Here is a 15,180-nt window from a genome sequence, read left to right as displayed (position 1 = left end):
CGGCACCGGATGCCGCTCACCGCACGCTGGTGCTTGGTCTTGGCGGTGGTTGCCTTGCGCAGTACCTTCACGATAACGTGCCTGGTATGGATGTGACGGCGTGCGAGCTGGACCCGACGATCGTGACGGTGGCCGAGCAGTACTTCGGTTTCCGCCAGGACGACCGCATGCGCGTGGTGGTTGCTGACGCTCTGAAGTACGTGGCGGAGCAGTCCACTGCGTCTGAGGAGCCCAGCTTCGACTCGATCATTGTGGATGTGGACGCGAAGCAGCGCGATGTGGGCATGAGCTGTCCGCCTGTGAGCTTCGTGGAGGACGCCTTCCTGGCCCACGTTCACAGTCTGCTGGCCCCTCGCGGTGTCTTGCTCATCAACGTTTCATGCCGCGACAGTGGACTGTACAAGGACATCATCGCACGACTGCAGCGTGTGTTCTCCGGCTCGCGTGCGGTGCTTGCTCTGAAGCCCAGCGAGCAGGATGTTAACAGCGTTGTTTTCATCCGCAAGGCCGACGCGATGGAGCCTGACGCCAAGTCGCTCTTGCAGCTGCTGCACGACCAGGGTCGTCGACGTGGCAAGGCCCAAAACGCCCCGCGTTACGTCAACGACGAGCTGTGCGAGCTCATTCGCGACATCAAGATCACCAAGTAAACAGCACACCAGCACACATCCCACGTAAGTAGATACTTTTTTGCCATTTGTCTTTGCTCTCTTACACTGTTGAACTGCAGCGCTGTTAGTTCTGCATCTACTTATTTATCCCATGTGCTAGCATAGCGAGCAGCTTCATCTTCCCACTCCGCGCGGAACGTGTCGAAGCGATAGAGATTTCGCTCGGGCCGAGAGATTTTGAGATCCGTGGCAAGCGAGTATCCATCGACGCTGGCCATCGCAGAGAGCTCTCGACTGGACGTGTGGATGGAAGTTGTTCGCTTCTTCCCGCTAATGCTCGTCCCGCCGCGCCTTGAAGCCGTCGCCGAAGACTCGACGTTGTACAGCTGAACGGTGCACCAGACCACCGTGAGAGCTAGAACGTTTCCGTGACGAGGGTGACGAGACACCCCGACAACCTTCGCTGCAACCGTGCGCTCGCCGACAGCCTCTGCGCCTCCAGTGGAGCTGGTAACGGAGTACACTGAGGACTGCGCTAAGCCTGAACTTGGTCTCGAGAACCGATCGACGTCCGTGGTGCGGCGCATGAGACGTTCACAGAAGAGGACGGTGTCCCCAAGTACCAAGTCTCCCTCTTCCGGTCCGCATTCAATGGTGAAGTAGTCGACAGCACCCGCGGGGCGTCTGGCCAGTCGAGAGCGACGTTGAGAGACTTCTTTGCTGGTCGTGCACAGCTGCGAGACCGTCGACTGCGCGCTGGCGATTCCGTCGCTGTTGAGTGCGAACACGCGAAGGCGATAGACCGTCTCGGGCTGGAGGTCGCGGATGTACGCGAGCGGCTCACGGCCTTCGTACACCCGTCGCCATTCGGTGGGGCCGTCGTTGGAGCTGGAAGCCCTCGGTGTCAACGTCTCAATGCGCTTGCAGTCGACCGCGTACTTCGCTGCACCTCCAGGACCCGGATGCCAGCGAACCAGTGCACTGTCGTGGCCCACATCCACTCGTCCGACGCACGTGGGCGCGCTGGGCGCTGAGCAAATCGTCAGGGCATCGCTTAGAGCACTCGACGCGTGGGCGCCCACGACTCGAAGACGGAAGCGGTAGCGAGTGTTCGGCTCCAGGCCGCTCACAATTGCAGTAGCCTCGGCACCGCGGTAACAAACGAGTTTCATCTCGTCAGCTTTCGACGAGCCTGGCGTCTGCATGTCGTCGTCTTGGCCTTCCCGACATCCAGAGTCCCGCTTCAAGACGTAGTGCACATCTGGCTGCGTCCACCAGCGCGCGAACTCGGGGTACGATATCTTGCCGTCCGAGTCGAGGTCGAAGGCTGCGAGGTATGAAGCGAGTCGCTCGGGCGTCGGGGGCAGTCCCAGTTCGCTGAGCAGCGTCTGGAACTCGGGCAGCTCGAGATAGCCGCTGCCGTCGACATCGTAGCGATCGAATCGCGCCTTGTAGTCCACCGCTCCGTCGTCGAGACTCGTCTCCTGCGCCCACTCCTTCAACAACCGGGACACTTGATCGTCGGCGCCGTTGGGGGCGCGCAAAGCTGCAGGTGAGAGACTGGGGCGAGCGTTGGCTACTGCCCACCGAAGCTGCACAAGTCCACTCTGCACCGCTGGCTCAAGCGCACTCGAGTTGACAGTCGGCGGGGCAGGCGTGGGTAGGAGAGTGTTTACCACCACCGGCTCGCTATGAAGACTGGCCCGGCCCTCAGCGTTCACCGCCTGCACTCGGAACTGGTACGTGCTGCTGCTGTGGAGCCCAAGCACCTCGAACTTTGGTGCTGCTCCGCGGTAGATCTCGACGTATTCGCCCGCAGACTCGTTCGAGCACTGCTTGAGGATGTATCGACACGTCGCAGCGGAGGCGCTGGCCTTGCTGGTTCGTTTGCCAGACTTCTGGAGCGACCGGGAAGACGCCGAGCCGCTCAACGATCGACGCGAACTCTGTGACGACCTGGCAGAACCTTTCGAGCCCAGAGAGCTCCGAGACGCAGTATCGGACTGATCCAAGACGCCATGGAAGAAGCGCAGGAATTCCTCCCACGATATGCTCTCGTTATCGTCAGTCTCGATGGCGTCGAACACGCTCAGTGGAGGAGCTCCCTGTGCCGCGCCGTTGTCGACCGATGTCGTTTGTTGGAGGAACGCAACGAGTTTCGGCTTGCGGCGCTCGATCTCCTCCATGAACTCGTCGCGCGAGATTCGGCCGTTGCCATCGGCGTCGGCCTCTTTGAAGACCTCCTCCAGCTCTCGCAGTCGCCGCGTGTAGTACGACGAGCTTTCCCACGCGAGTTTCACGCTGTGGGGGGCAATGACTATGGCCAGTGGCTCGGCGGGTCTTGCTGGGGCCGTCATGAAGTACGAGAAAGCGTAGGAGCCGGCGCCAAAGCCATTGAGCGCGCGGACGCGGAAAGCGTACTTGGTGTTCGGGGACAAGCCTGTCACTGTGAAGGCGCCGCGAGGAACTCCGTCGTTGTCGGAGAAGTCCTTCGGGTCACGGCAGATCTCGTGGTAGGCGCTGACGCGGAAGCTCGCGGACCCCTCTGCGCCTGCAGTCTCGAGCTGGTAGAACACGGGGGCTCCACCACCCCCTCCCCCTTGAGGCATCTTCCACGTGAGACGCAGCATTGTCGTCAAGTCCAGCGTGTCTTCGCTGTCGTCTCGTTCCAGAACGGGGATACTTGGGGGCTTTCCAGATGTCACGAGTTCACGCAGTACGTGCTGCTCGCGGGGCACGGCCGACCACAGCTCTAACTTCTTCAGGAACGGAGAGGCTTGAGTGTCGTCCCATTGAGCGAAGGTGCAGTGGCGCGGAGCTACACGCCGCACCGCGATCATGTCGCTTTCAGGAGTGCACGAGAATCTGCCGCCATACTGTTCGCGTCTGCACACGTGGCCGGGCAACTCGGCTCGACGTCGACGACTGGAGCCCTCGGTGCCCAGCACCAGCTGAAAGGCGTTCAGCATTCCACATTCATGACACACGGTCTCCCACATGCACACGGAGCTCAGCAACTGATCCGTGTCGCCACGGCACGACGCGCGACGCTCGTCACCGACCACAGCCAAGAACGCCTCAAGTTTGAGACGAACTGCTCCGCTATCACCTTGGGCCTCTTCGGGGTCGGCAAAGAACTCAACCAGTCGCTGAGTTTCTTCGGGCTGCAACACAAGCCCGAGACCTCGCAGCAGCGTTGCCAGCTCACGACCCGTCACAAAGCCGTATCGCGCTATGAGCTTGGCTTCTTCCAGGTCCTCGTCCAGCTCTTCCCCGTTCTCGTCGACGGCATCGCCACGGGCCAGTGCCTGTTTGTGCTTCCGCGTGCAAAGCTCAACGCACGCCTGCTTGTAGTTGACGCCCGACGGACGATGAAGCAGCTTGAGGAAAACGTCACGCAATGGCGACGACGCGCAGTGAACGTCACAACTTACGGGGGCGAAGCTCTCCCAGAGTGCGCGGCATCGACCGGCACTGCGGAACCCGCGACTCCAACGCACCCACGCGTCCAACAGCGTGCGATCGACCGCTTTGAGCGCTTTGCCGACCTCTTCCCACCTCACGGCTGCCGGCGTCGCGGGCCCTCGCCCTGAATCGTCGAAGTCGTCTTCGTAGCTCGCGTTGTTGTCGATAACTGGGTCGCCCTCTTCTCCGTCCCTCGGCGGTGGCAGGTGCTCCAGGAACTTGGCCGCCTTATCTCGCATCGCCTTGTGCGCGACCCACGCAGCGTAGCTCTCTCGACTCTGCTCTCGTCGACGTCGATCGCCCTCGAGCTTGCCACGCAGTGCCGGGTTGTTACGGCGCTCAAAGAGGTATCGATCCTTGGAGAACGGGTTCGAGTCGGGGTCGTCGTCGTCGCCACCGCCGTCCTGGTCGAAGTTGTCGCGCAGCACGTGGCCCTGTTGAACGAGCAGCTGCTTGCTTTTCTCGAGATCACCGCCGCGACCCTGGAAGCCCTCGCTCATGGCGTGCACGTACTTGAGACCGCTGTTGCGCATGAGTTCTGCCGTGGAGCTTGGAGGGCGGCAGGGCTGCTTATGCCGGACGACACCGGACCCCATTGAGAAGTCAAACCGAGGCGGTGGAGCATGTCGAGCAGGTCTTCTTGCTCCGTCGGTCGTCTCCGGAGTCGGCATCCGAATGCGCAGGCGGTCTTTACGACGGACCCACGCGTTGTGCGCCACGATTCCGCCCTCGGCCTTCTCACGGGCCTCCTCCTGACGAGCATTCTCCACCGCCTCGGCATCTTCCTCCAGCCACTGCAGCATGCGTCGCACGCCCAGACGATTCAATGCCTGCATCTCCACGTCGGCCGTACTTTTGCCCGAGCTCTGAGCGCTGTCTGCAGCCGCCGCCAGCGTCTTCTGGAGATATTCCGCCACGCGGAGCTGGGCCTTCTGCCAGTACTTCTTGCACAGACCAAGGAAGAAGGCATTCTGCTTCTTCTGGTCCGCTGTGAGCGCTCGACGTGCTGCGATCTTGGCCGTGTCGCCCTTCTGGGGCTTGGCCGCCGCGTGCCACTTGAGCGTCATATAGTAGACCGTGTTGCCGTCTTCGTTCTTGTCTTGGTCCATCATCTGCCGAGTTCCTGCTGAGAACTGCCGCGCCTCGTCCTCGCTCAGCGGCACGCGCGAGAACGTGTGGTTCTTCGTGGTCCATTTGACCCAGAGATCGCCCAGCGAGCGCACAGGACACGAGCACGGCCGTTGCAGCTTGACGCCTTCGGGTGACTCCAGGATGCTGCACTGCGCCAAGACAGTCTGAGCTATCCGGAACGCTGCGGTGGTGATGCGGATACTCGTGCCGTCCTCCAGACTCAGCACGTGGCCCTCACCGCTGCGAGCTAGCACGCCTGCTAGATTCAGCATGGACTTCGTGCTGTCAGAGGGATCGCTTGTGACGCCTTCGTACGGTTCCAGCGCTGCGATCATCTTGGGGGAGATCGCGCCCGGAGTCGTTCCGACACAGCGTCTGCACAGAGAACACTTTCGTGCTGGACACTGGCAGCGAGTGCGCTGCCTCACCACTGAATGCTCCGGCTCACGGCACACTCCTGGGCAGTCGCACGCCGATGTTTTACCCGTCTTCAGCTGGCAGTCTGTCGCTGCGAGCGCCACCGCGACTTCGAGCCAGGATTCCTCGCTACCAGCGCGGGCCGGGTCCAGCTGCGCCAACGCCCGAGCCATGCGCTCGTATTTGTCCTTGCGGGCCACCCACACGTCGAACTGCACCTTGTTGCCCTGCGACTTGCTGTCTGCACCCTTGGACTCCTGGGGCTCCGCTGCACTCCTCTTTGTCTTGCTTTCGGCCTTGGCCGAAGCCACCTCAAGTTCGCGGTCCTCGTCACCGAACGCATTGTTCTCGTACAGATCGTCGATGCAGTCATCGCGCGTAGACGAAGGGGGTCTCTCACTCAAGTGCTTGCCCGCCGCCATTTACGCCTGCAGAGCTACAGATGAACAAGCACACCGACACGCTGCAGCGCGACAGAACCAACTGTGATACCTGCAGGCTCACATACACAGGCAGGAGAGGGCTGGGATTAAGCGAAACTACTCGCATGAGATCCCCTCGCACCTTGAAAATAGCCTCCCCGAAAACTTCAAGTGCTCAAGCTTCATGCTCACGCTCACATGTACCGAGCTCCAGTCTCGTCAATCCAGTCTCAGTGCTCTAGAGTAGATATATTTACGCCGCTACTGTCCGACCTAGGGCAGCTCAGTCCTCGTCGTTTTCCTCCTCTGCAGGCTCCGACTCGTTGCCGCCTGCGTCCTCCTCGCCCTGCTCGCTACCTCCATCCTCCTCATCGCTGTCACCGCCTCCCATTCCGCCCTGGAACAGAATTTCGCACACGCGCTCGTCCACGAGCCACTCGTCCTCGTGCACTGGCAGCGCCATGAAGAAGCCCACGACGTCCACGGGGTCCAGCTCCTCCTCGTCCGCGCCCATCCACGCGCCCACGTCGGCAAGCACCTCGTTGTCAAAGCGGAAGCCTCGGATCTCCTCGCCAAACGATTTCTCTTCCCCCTCCTCTTCTTGCTCTTCTTCTTTCTCCTCCTTCTTCTCTTCCTCTTCGTCATCCGATGGCAGCTGCTGCTGGTCCTCGTAGTAGCTCTTCGGGTACGGGTGCTCGCAGGCCAGTTCGTAGTGCAGCAGCTCTCTCGGGGTCGCGTCGTCGTCTCCGAAGGCCACAACGACCGTGAACTTGATGAGCGTCTCCTCCTCCTGCTCTCTATCATCGTTCTCCTCTTCCTGCTCCTCCTGCTCCTCCTGCTGCTCCTCTTCCGCGTCTTCGGCCGTCTCCTTCTGCTGCCTCGCCCTCTCGAACCTGTACTTGGTGATCATAGCTCCCTTGTCCGCCGACTTGGCCGCAGCGGCCGCCTTCTTGCGCTTCTTGGTCGCCTTCTTGGCGCTCGCGGGCGCGTGCGTCCAGCGCACGTCCGTCGTCATGAGCACGTTCCGCCGCGCGTCGTAGTCGCAGCTGCAGCTGTCCACCGTGAGCCGCTCGGCCAGCGCCTTGTACACGGGGCTCTGGCTGGTGACGCCCTGGATCAGGTCGGACGACACGGGGTGCTGCGCCAGCCGCTCGCGCACGCGCGTCGTCTCGAAGGCCAGCCGCGCCTGGGCGCTCAGTGCCCGCAGCACGTCCAGCCGCAGCGCCAGGTCCTCGCTCTCGAACTGCTGCACCACGCGCTCGATGGCCGCGTCCACCTGCGTCGCGATGCTGCTGCCGCGCCGGTCGTACGCGCCCGCCGCCATGGTCTCCGTCTGCTTGCTAGCTTCCTGCTACTATTGACACGCACTTAGTGACTGACTGACGTACATGTACGTGCTGCGACTGGAGCAGATGCTCTGCCATAACGTGAGCACGCACGAAATGTCATTATTACCGTACTTTGTCGGACGTTAGCCTCTTGATCAGGTGTCATTTGGGCAAACGTTGTAGCTTATAGGCGTGCACGTTTTCGTATCGCCGCCACCAGTCGTCCGCGATCCCGAAGAGCTCCATTGCTCAATCGGCTTGCTACAATGGACTCGGACCACGCCATGGAGGACGCGCCCGCGCACTTCGCGCAGCAGATCTCGGCCGCCGAGTACGAGCGCCAGGCCGTGGAGTTCACGACGCAGGAGGTGGAGCGCCTGAACGCGGCCGTGCGCGCGCAGCCGGAGCTCGGCGCGCGCTCCGAGTTCTTCCAGGATGAGGAGAACGTGGCCAAGGGGCTGCCGGTCTTCCAGGGCAAGCACACGCGCTTCGTGTACGACGACGAGGACGACGAGATTGTGGCGGCCGTGGACGTGACGCAGGCGGCGCTCAACAGCGGCCCCGTGGTGCGCACCGTCGCGCAGCTGGACGCCGACCTGGAGGACGACGACGAAGAGGAGGGAGAAGAGTACGAGGAGGGTGAAGATGGAGAGGAATATTACGAAGAGGAGGAGCACGACGAGGCCGTGCAGAACCACTTCTACACTGCGCCCGACGAGGGCCACGTGGCCATGGACGACGCGCACGTGAACGCGCTGATGGAGGACGTGGAGATGGAGATGGCGGCCGTCGCCATCGACGAGGATAAGCTGCTGGCCGCGGCGGCCCAGCGGCAGTGAGAGGAAAGAGAAGTAAAGGGGTGAAGTGAGGTGGCCCAGGGAGTCGTGGCCACCTGCAGACTGTATTTTAGACGCCGTCGCCGCCGCCGGAGCGCGAGAGAGATAAAACGCCAACGCTGGTGCAAGACGCGCCGGAGGTAATAGAACGGTTTAAGCTTGTGCATATATTATGCTGGCGGCGCTAGCTTATGGCCATAATGTGTCACTCTACTCCTGCTGCTGCCACTGCGTGGTGACTTAGAATACTTTAAACTTGGAGAGGAAGCCTGTCTTCTGGGGCGCGTTGCCGGCCTTCTCGGCCTTGAGCCGCTCCTTGAGCGTCTTGGGCTGCAGCTGTTGCAGGAAGGCCTTGTGGTCTTGCTTGAGCACGAGCATCGTGTTCTCCTTGATGGGCTCGAACATGGCCTTCATGGGGCAGCCCAGACGCAACTGTACAGATTTCCGGTCCAGGTTGGTGCACGACACCTCGTAGGGGGACCCGGGCGCGATGAAGTAGAGATACAGGTTCCAGGCGAAGTCCTTGAGGTCGTCGGCCTTCATCTGCAGCGCCATCTCCTCGAACCGCCGGATCTGGCGCGCGCACTTGAGGTTTTCGGCCTTGAATTCTGTCGTAAACAACACGAGAACCGTCAGTCACCGGCACTCGGGCCATGGGTAGATAGTCTATCCAGCTAGCAACGTACTCTTCTCTAGGTAGTCGAGCATTTCTCGGAAGAGGATCTTGTCGCCTAGGATGTCGTCCAGAGAGAAGCCCCCCTTAGCGATCTTCTCGTCCGTGAGCGTCGTTGTGGTGGGCATGTCGATCTGGTACGAGTTGTCCGAGTCGAACACCTTCTTGACGATCATCTCGTGCACGGCCGTGACCTTGGCGGCCATTTCGGTGTACTGCTGCGCCTTGAGGAAGCGCATGAGCGTGTCCTTCTGTAGCGTCTTGATAGCATCCTGCATGGCCACGTCGAAGAGTTTGCCGCGGAATTCTCCCGGCCGCTTCATGCGCTCCTTGGTATGTTCGCGGTCGTCTGAGGGCAGACTCACCTCGTTGGGCGAGTTGAGCGACAGGTAGTCGGCCCAGATTTGGTCGGCCATCTCCCTGCACGACTGCACGGACTCCGGGTCGCGGAAGTCGAGCAGGCCGCACTCGTCCTTGAACTTGTCCACGGCCATGAAGAAGTTGAGGTTCTCGGCGCAATACTACACAAAGGGCGGGGGGGGGGGGGGGGCAATCGTCAACGTCAGAGCTCAAGTGTCACCAACTTAGTAGCAGCATTATCAAGCGGACCTACTTGTTTCTGGCAAAAGTCGAGCAGGTAGCCACAGGAGATGGGGTTCGAGATGATGTCGTCGATGACAATGTCGCGCTTGTCCTTGTTGCCCTTCTCCAGCACCTTCACAAGCGTCTCGATCTCATTGCCGCCCTTCTTCGCCATGGTTTGCTACTCTAAATTCGACCGTGAGGGTGGTCTCTTAGGCTTGACTGAGTGGCGACGTCGGTACGAGAGAGAGACGCGGGTGTGCCTTCCAGCAAGTGGCGCTGCAACTGACGCAGGCAGACAGAGAAGCAGGAGTGGCGACAAGGCAGAACACACTTGAACCGAGTTATTTTCGGGCTCTATCGATAGACAGCGGGTATGCCTCCCTCCCTCTCTGCCTGAGTAAATTGGAGCACTATGGTAGCAGCATCCCAGCGTCGACCGATTTAGCTGAAAGCTAGCAAGGACGAGAGGAAAGCCCTCTTGCCCCAGAGCTGTTCGGCCCAAGCATTGAGGAGCTGTTCGGCCCAAGCATTATTAACCTCTGATGAAGTTTATTTCGAGGGTACTCGGTAAGACGCGTGGCCCGGCTCCTGGGTCGTAGTCGGCTCCTTGGGCTTGGTCATCTTCGCTTCCACTCGGGTGCCCGCCCCTTTCGCAGTCTGCAGCGGACCCGAGCTGCTCCTTCGCCTCGTCCTTCACCTCGCCAGCCTTGTCCACAGCTTGGCCGACAACCCCTTTCGACTGCTCCTTCGTTTCACCTGCCTTGCCTGCAGCTTCACCAGCCTTCTCCTGCTTGACCAGCTTTATCCTTCGCCATACCATTCGCTTGGCCCGCAGTTTCGGCGGTCTTGTCCTTGGCCTCGCCAGCCTTCGCCTTCGTCGTCTCGGTGGCCTCACCTGCCTTCTCCTTGGCCACACCAGCCTTGTCCTTGGTCATCTCCTTCGCTTGACCAGCCTTCTCCGCTGCCGTATCCTTCATCTCACCAGCTTTTTCCTTTGCCATGCTGGAATTCTCCTTTGCCATCTCCTTGGTCTGGTCGGCCTTCTCAACAGTCATTTCCTTCACCTCCCCGGCCTTCTCCTTCGCCATGCCAGCCTTTTCTTCGGTCTTCTCCTTTGCCATGCCGGCCATCTCCCGGCCACGCTCAAACCCTTCAGCGAAAGTTTCCTGGACCTCGTTCTTCTTCGCTACAGCCGCACCGGTAGCTGCCGCGGCCTTCGTCTCCATGCTCTGCGCCGTGCTCGATTGCTGGACCGCCAGCTTGGCGTTGTGCAGCGTCTCCGAGATGAAGGTCACGCTCTCGGTCACAATGATCACAGTGGTGGCGGCCACCTTGCATCCGCTGCAGCCCCACCGGTAGCTGCCGCGGCCTTCGTCTCCTGCTCTGCGCCGTGCTCGATTGCTGGGCCGCCAGCTTGGCGTTGTGCAGCATCTCCGAGATGTAGGTCACGCTCTCGGTCACAATGTCCACAGTGGTGGCATCCGCTGCAGCCCCACCGGTAGCTGCCGCGGCCTTCGTCTCCTGCTCTGCGCCGTGCTCGATTGCTGGGCCGCCAGCTTGGCGTTGTGCAGCGTCTCCGAGATGTAGGTCACGCTCTCGGTCACAATGTCCACAGTGGTGGCATCCGCTGCAGCCCCACCGGTAGCTGCCGCGGCCTTCGTCTCCATGCTCTGCGCCGTGCTCGATTGCTGGGCCGCCAGCTTGGCGTTGTGCAGCGTCTCCGAGATGTAGGTCACGCTCTCGGTCACAATGTCCACAGTGGTGGCGGCCACCTTGCATCCGAGGCCGCCGGTCACCTTCGAGTCCACCTTCGCAGCCGTCGCCGACACGCCCAGGCGCGCGTCCAAGTCGCGGACCTTCTGCACGACGCCGCCGGCCTTGCTGCTCACGCCCAGCTTCTCGTCACCAAACTCCGCAGCGCGGGCAGCTTCGCCCACTGCCACTTGAGCACCGTGGGCAGCCTGGCCGGCCATGTTGCTGACGGCATCACACAACTTCGTGAGCTGGTCGTTGGTCGTTTCCAGCGCGTCTGTGGCGCGTTGGCGGCCCGAGTTCACCCAGTGGTGCAACGTGTCCACGGCCTGCTGGCCCCGCGAGCCCACGTGCTTCTCGTCGTAGGCCACAGCTCGAGTCTGGAGGTCGTCGAGCGACTCGCGAACCTTGTTCATGCCATCGATCGCCACCGGCACCGATCGCTCCGACAGGTCCTGGCCCTGAGTCTTCAGCTTCTGCGTCGCCGAGCGCGAGGCGTCCAGCGCCGACTTGAGGTATTGGCCCGCGGGCTCGAAGTTCGAGTGAGACTTCTCGTACTCCTCGACACGCTTCGTCAACTGCGTACACATCATGACAATCCATATATGTGAGTCAAGTCAACCATTCCATCACTATGCCAACAGGTTAGGAGCGTACATCCGTCAGGTACGAGTCGGCCTTCTGGGTCGTGTCGTGGATCTGCTCCTTGGCGCGGTCGATGTCATGTTGGTGGGCGTCCATCTTGCTCTGCAGGTCGGCCATTCGGGTCGTTGGGTAGCTCGGTCTTCTTCTTGGTCGTTGATGTGTTGCTCAAGAGGCAGAACGCACAATGAAAAACTGCTGGAGCAGACCATCGCGCCGTTAGGTCTGCAGACATTTCCCCGGTTTGCCGTTGATTCTTGCTAATGCACCTCGTCCCAGTGGGGTGGTGAGTGGAGCACTCGACAACTTCATCCACGCTTGACGTGTACTGACAACGGGCCCAGCATTCGTTAGGCTTCTCCCAGCCGCGAGGGCTCTTCCAGGGACGAAGCGAAGGGGCTTTGCAGACTTTTCTCAACTGTTTTTCTTCACCAAAAGCGCAAGCCCAAGCCCAGTGCATAGAATGACGGTGATATCGCTACAGTTCATGTACCATCGAAGATGAGAATTCTACCACAAGTTACTGATGGGAATGCAGGTAGATTTGTCTTATTGCTTTGATGAATGAAAGCCGCGGTACAAGTGAGGTGGACCGCTTCCTGGTTGCTACGCCTACGAGCTCTTGGTGCCCGACGTCTTCTGGTTCGCGTCTTCCGCTGACGAGCCTTGGAACGCGCTGGTCACGTAGTCGAGCGACGAGGACACGACCCCCGTCGCACGCTCCATCAGCGTTGGGCCGTCCTGGTCGTTCGTCTTCGTGTCCGTGGGTTTGAGCTTGTCCGACGCGTCCGAGGCCTTGTTGGCCAGGCCGCTGGCAGCGTTCGACGCGGCCGTCTGCGCCGACTGCGCCTGGTCCGCCATGGCCTTCTGCGTCGCCGTGATCTGGTTCTGCAGCGCCTCGAAGCCGTGGAACGTGGCCTCTCGCGTCGAGTTGACGAGCGACGAGATCGAGTCCTGCCAGGACGAAAGCGTCTGCGAGCCGTTGTCCTTGGCGTCGTCCACGCTCGAGTTGATGGAGTCACGCAGGCGCCGGTCGTAGTCCTGCGCGGACTTGCCGAGGTCGTCAAGGGCCGATCCGGCCTGGTCCATCGAGCGCTTGGCCAAGTCGACGGCGGAGTCCGAGGCGTTGTTGCCCTGCGTGCGGATGTCCTCCCCTGTCCTCTTGAGCTGGTCCACGGACTCCCTGGCGCGGTCCATGGCGGCCTGGAAGTAGGACGTGGCCGTCTCATTGGAGGACTTGTGCGAGTTGTCGTAGTCGGTGAACTTGCTCTTGAGCGAGTCGAGGTAGCCGGCCGCCTCGGTGGCGCCGTTCCGGAGCTGATCCTGCAGCTTGGTGAACTCCTGCTGGGTCTTGCTGTTGTCGGAGGTCTTGTCGGAGATGGCCATGGTTGGGGGGGGGGGGGGGTCTTTGAGTTGTCTCTTGAGTGTGTGTTTGCTGCGCGTTTGCGGTCGAATGTTGGAATGAGCTCCTGGTGTCGACGGCGAGCGGGTCAATTGCTTGAAGGACGCCATGGGCGGGCAGTTTTTTTAGTGGCTGCTAAGGAATGTATCACTGAGAAATCTTCGTTTCCGGTAAAATGAGAAACTTCGCGTAGCGGCCTCCAACTTAGCGCCCATTGTCGATCTCGATCTCGATCTCGGTGACAAGTGGCTCAACAGGCGTGGCGTTGATGGTGGCTTGACTACATGCTGCATGTAGTCATGCATGTAACATGCATGTATCATGCTGGCTGTGTGCTGTGCCAGCGCAGGTTGATTGGGTGGTCTGGTTGAAGTTGCTTGTCCTTGGAGATTTGCATAGACGTCCAATGTCATTCATTCATTCATTCCCACTTTTGCTGCCTGGAGGTCATGACGAGCACCATCGACCCTCGCGCTTTCGCGATTGCCATCGAGCTGGCCAACCAGCTGTCAAGCGACGGCGCGTTCGTCGACGAACGCAACAGCAATCTGAGCGGCAAGCAGCACGTGTACATCCCGAGCAATGACGACATCGCGGGTGACTCGATTTTCGATGAAGGCAGTCTAGCGTTGCAGGAGCTGATCCCGGGCAGCGTCATGGACATCCTAGTGGAAGGCGCAACGACACAGACAATGAATTCGTCAGCAGTACACGGTCTGGCCCGGCACTCAAGCTGGTGGTCGCTGATTGAGCGCATAGAGGACATCACGGAGGAGGACTTGCTGGTGATGGAATGGTAGTCCCAACAAGTAGAGAATTCAATATAACAGTACATTGATGTCATAGAAGAGATAAACAAGTTCTGCCAGATCATCGTTCTATCCGTATTGCGCTCGACTGCCATCGGAGAGAATCTCCATTGATCCTCATCTCGCCTCAACACTCGTGCTAACACTCGTGTTAGCAGATCGTGGCGCCATGAAGGTGACATGCGCTCCGAGGCCTCGTGGGCTGTCCACCATTCCGAGTCGCAGTAAGAGATTCCTATTGCTTGCGAGTACCAACGTACCGCTGGTCTGCAAGTGGGGCTTCATGGAAATTGAGTATGATGACAACAACCCAGTCATCGTCATTGCTGAGCTGCCCAGGACGAGACGATCCGGAATGGTACGAAGGAGCCTGGTAGTCAATAATGGAGACTAGAAAGCGAAATGAGGCGAGATGAGGATCAATGGAGATTCTCTCCGATGGCAGTCGAGCGCAATACGGATAGAACGATGATCTGGCAGAACTTGTTTATCTCTTCTATGACATCAATGTACTGTTATATTGAATTCTCTACTTGTTGGGACTACCATTCCATCACCAGCAAGTCCTCCTCCGTGATGTCCTCTATGCGCTCAATCAGCGACCACCAGCTTGAGTGCCGGGCCAGACCGTGTACTGCTGACGAATTCATTGTCTGTGTCGTTGCGCCTTCCACTAGGATGTCCATGACGCTGCCCGGGATCAGCTCCTGCAACGCTAGACTGCCTTCATCGAAAATCGAGTCACCCGCGATGTCGTCATTGCTCGGGATGTACACGTGCTGCTTGCCGCTCAGATTGCTGTTGCGTTCGTCGACGAACGCGCCGTCGCTTGACAGCTGGTTGGCCAGCTCGATGGCAATCGCGAAAGCGCGAGGGTCGATGGTGCTCGTCATGACCTCCAGGCAGCAAAAGTGGGAATGAATGAATGAATGACATTGGACGTCTATGCAAATCTCCAAGGACAAGCAACTTCAACCAGACCACCCAATCAACCTGCGCTGGCACAGCACACAGCCAGCATGATACATGCATGTTACATGCATGACTACATGCAGCATGTAGTCAAGCCACCATCAACGCCACGCCTGTTGAGCCACTTGTCACCGA

At 60.0% G+C, this 15,180-nt stretch overlaps 7 protein-coding genes across 7 annotated transcripts; 2 read left to right on the top strand and 5 right to left on the bottom strand.

Moving 5' to 3' along the window:
* Window positions 1-751: 751 nt before the first annotated feature.
* PHYSODRAFT_535371 (hypothetical protein) lies at window positions 752-6,046 on the bottom strand (the record flags this gene model as incomplete). Its single annotated transcript, XM_009541397.1, has 2 exons — window positions 752-2,489; window positions 2,544-6,046. The coding sequence occupies 2 exons, from the start codon at window positions 6,044-6,046 to the stop codon at window positions 752-754; spliced, it is 5,241 nt and encodes a 1,746-aa protein (XP_009539692.1).
* A 1,594-nt stretch (window positions 6,047-7,640) lies between these two features.
* PHYSODRAFT_249774 (hypothetical protein) lies at window positions 7,641-8,213 on the top strand (the record flags this gene model as incomplete). The annotated part of the gene is made up of 1 exon (XM_009541396.1): window positions 7,641-8,213. The coding sequence occupies one exon, from the start codon at window positions 7,641-7,643 to the stop codon at window positions 8,211-8,213; it is 573 nt and encodes a 190-aa protein (XP_009539691.1).
* Window positions 8,214-8,450: 237 nt separating this feature from the next.
* Window positions 8,451-9,640, bottom strand: PHYSODRAFT_320265 (G protein signaling regulator; the record flags this gene model as incomplete). The annotated part of the gene is made up of 3 exons (XM_009541395.1): window positions 8,451-8,818; window positions 8,897-9,404; window positions 9,497-9,640. 3 exons carry the CDS (start codon window positions 9,638-9,640, stop codon window positions 8,451-8,453), a joined length of 1,020 nt encoding a protein of 339 aa, XP_009539690.1.
* Window positions 9,641-10,000: 360 nt separating this feature from the next.
* PHYSODRAFT_535612 (hypothetical protein) lies at window positions 10,001-11,982 on the bottom strand (the record flags this gene model as incomplete). Its single annotated transcript, XM_009541394.1, has 4 exons — window positions 10,001-10,210; window positions 10,383-10,672; window positions 11,108-11,798; window positions 11,878-11,982. The coding sequence occupies 4 exons, from the start codon at window positions 11,980-11,982 to the stop codon at window positions 10,001-10,003; spliced, it is 1,296 nt and encodes a 431-aa protein (XP_009539689.1).
* Window positions 11,983-12,474: 492 nt separating this feature from the next.
* Window positions 12,475-13,248, bottom strand: PHYSODRAFT_342924 (hypothetical protein; the record flags this gene model as incomplete). The annotated part of the gene is made up of 1 exon (XM_009541393.1): window positions 12,475-13,248. One exon carries the CDS (start codon window positions 13,246-13,248, stop codon window positions 12,475-12,477), a length of 774 nt encoding a protein of 257 aa, XP_009539688.1.
* A 465-nt stretch (window positions 13,249-13,713) lies between these two features.
* On the top strand, window positions 13,714-14,064 carry PHYSODRAFT_535396 (hypothetical protein; the record flags this gene model as incomplete). The annotated part of the gene is made up of 1 exon (XM_009541392.1): window positions 13,714-14,064. The coding sequence occupies one exon, from the start codon at window positions 13,714-13,716 to the stop codon at window positions 14,062-14,064; it is 351 nt and encodes a 116-aa protein (XP_009539687.1).
* Window positions 14,065-14,615: 551 nt separating this feature from the next.
* Window positions 14,616-14,966, bottom strand: PHYSODRAFT_535418 (hypothetical protein; the record flags this gene model as incomplete). Its single annotated transcript, XM_009541391.1, has 1 exon — window positions 14,616-14,966. The coding sequence occupies one exon, from the start codon at window positions 14,964-14,966 to the stop codon at window positions 14,616-14,618; it is 351 nt and encodes a 116-aa protein (XP_009539686.1).
* Window positions 14,967-15,180: the final 214 nt, after the last annotated feature.

The sequence above is a fragment of the Phytophthora sojae genome (genome assembly GCF_000149755.1).
Source record: "Phytophthora sojae unplaced genomic scaffold PHYSOscaffold_23, whole genome shotgun sequence".
NCBI classification, from domain to species: Eukaryota; Oomycota; class Peronosporomycetes; order Peronosporales; family Peronosporaceae; genus Phytophthora; species Phytophthora sojae.
The sequence above is the reverse complement of the archived record's forward strand: the minus strand, read 5'-3'. Positions and strand labels throughout refer to the sequence as shown.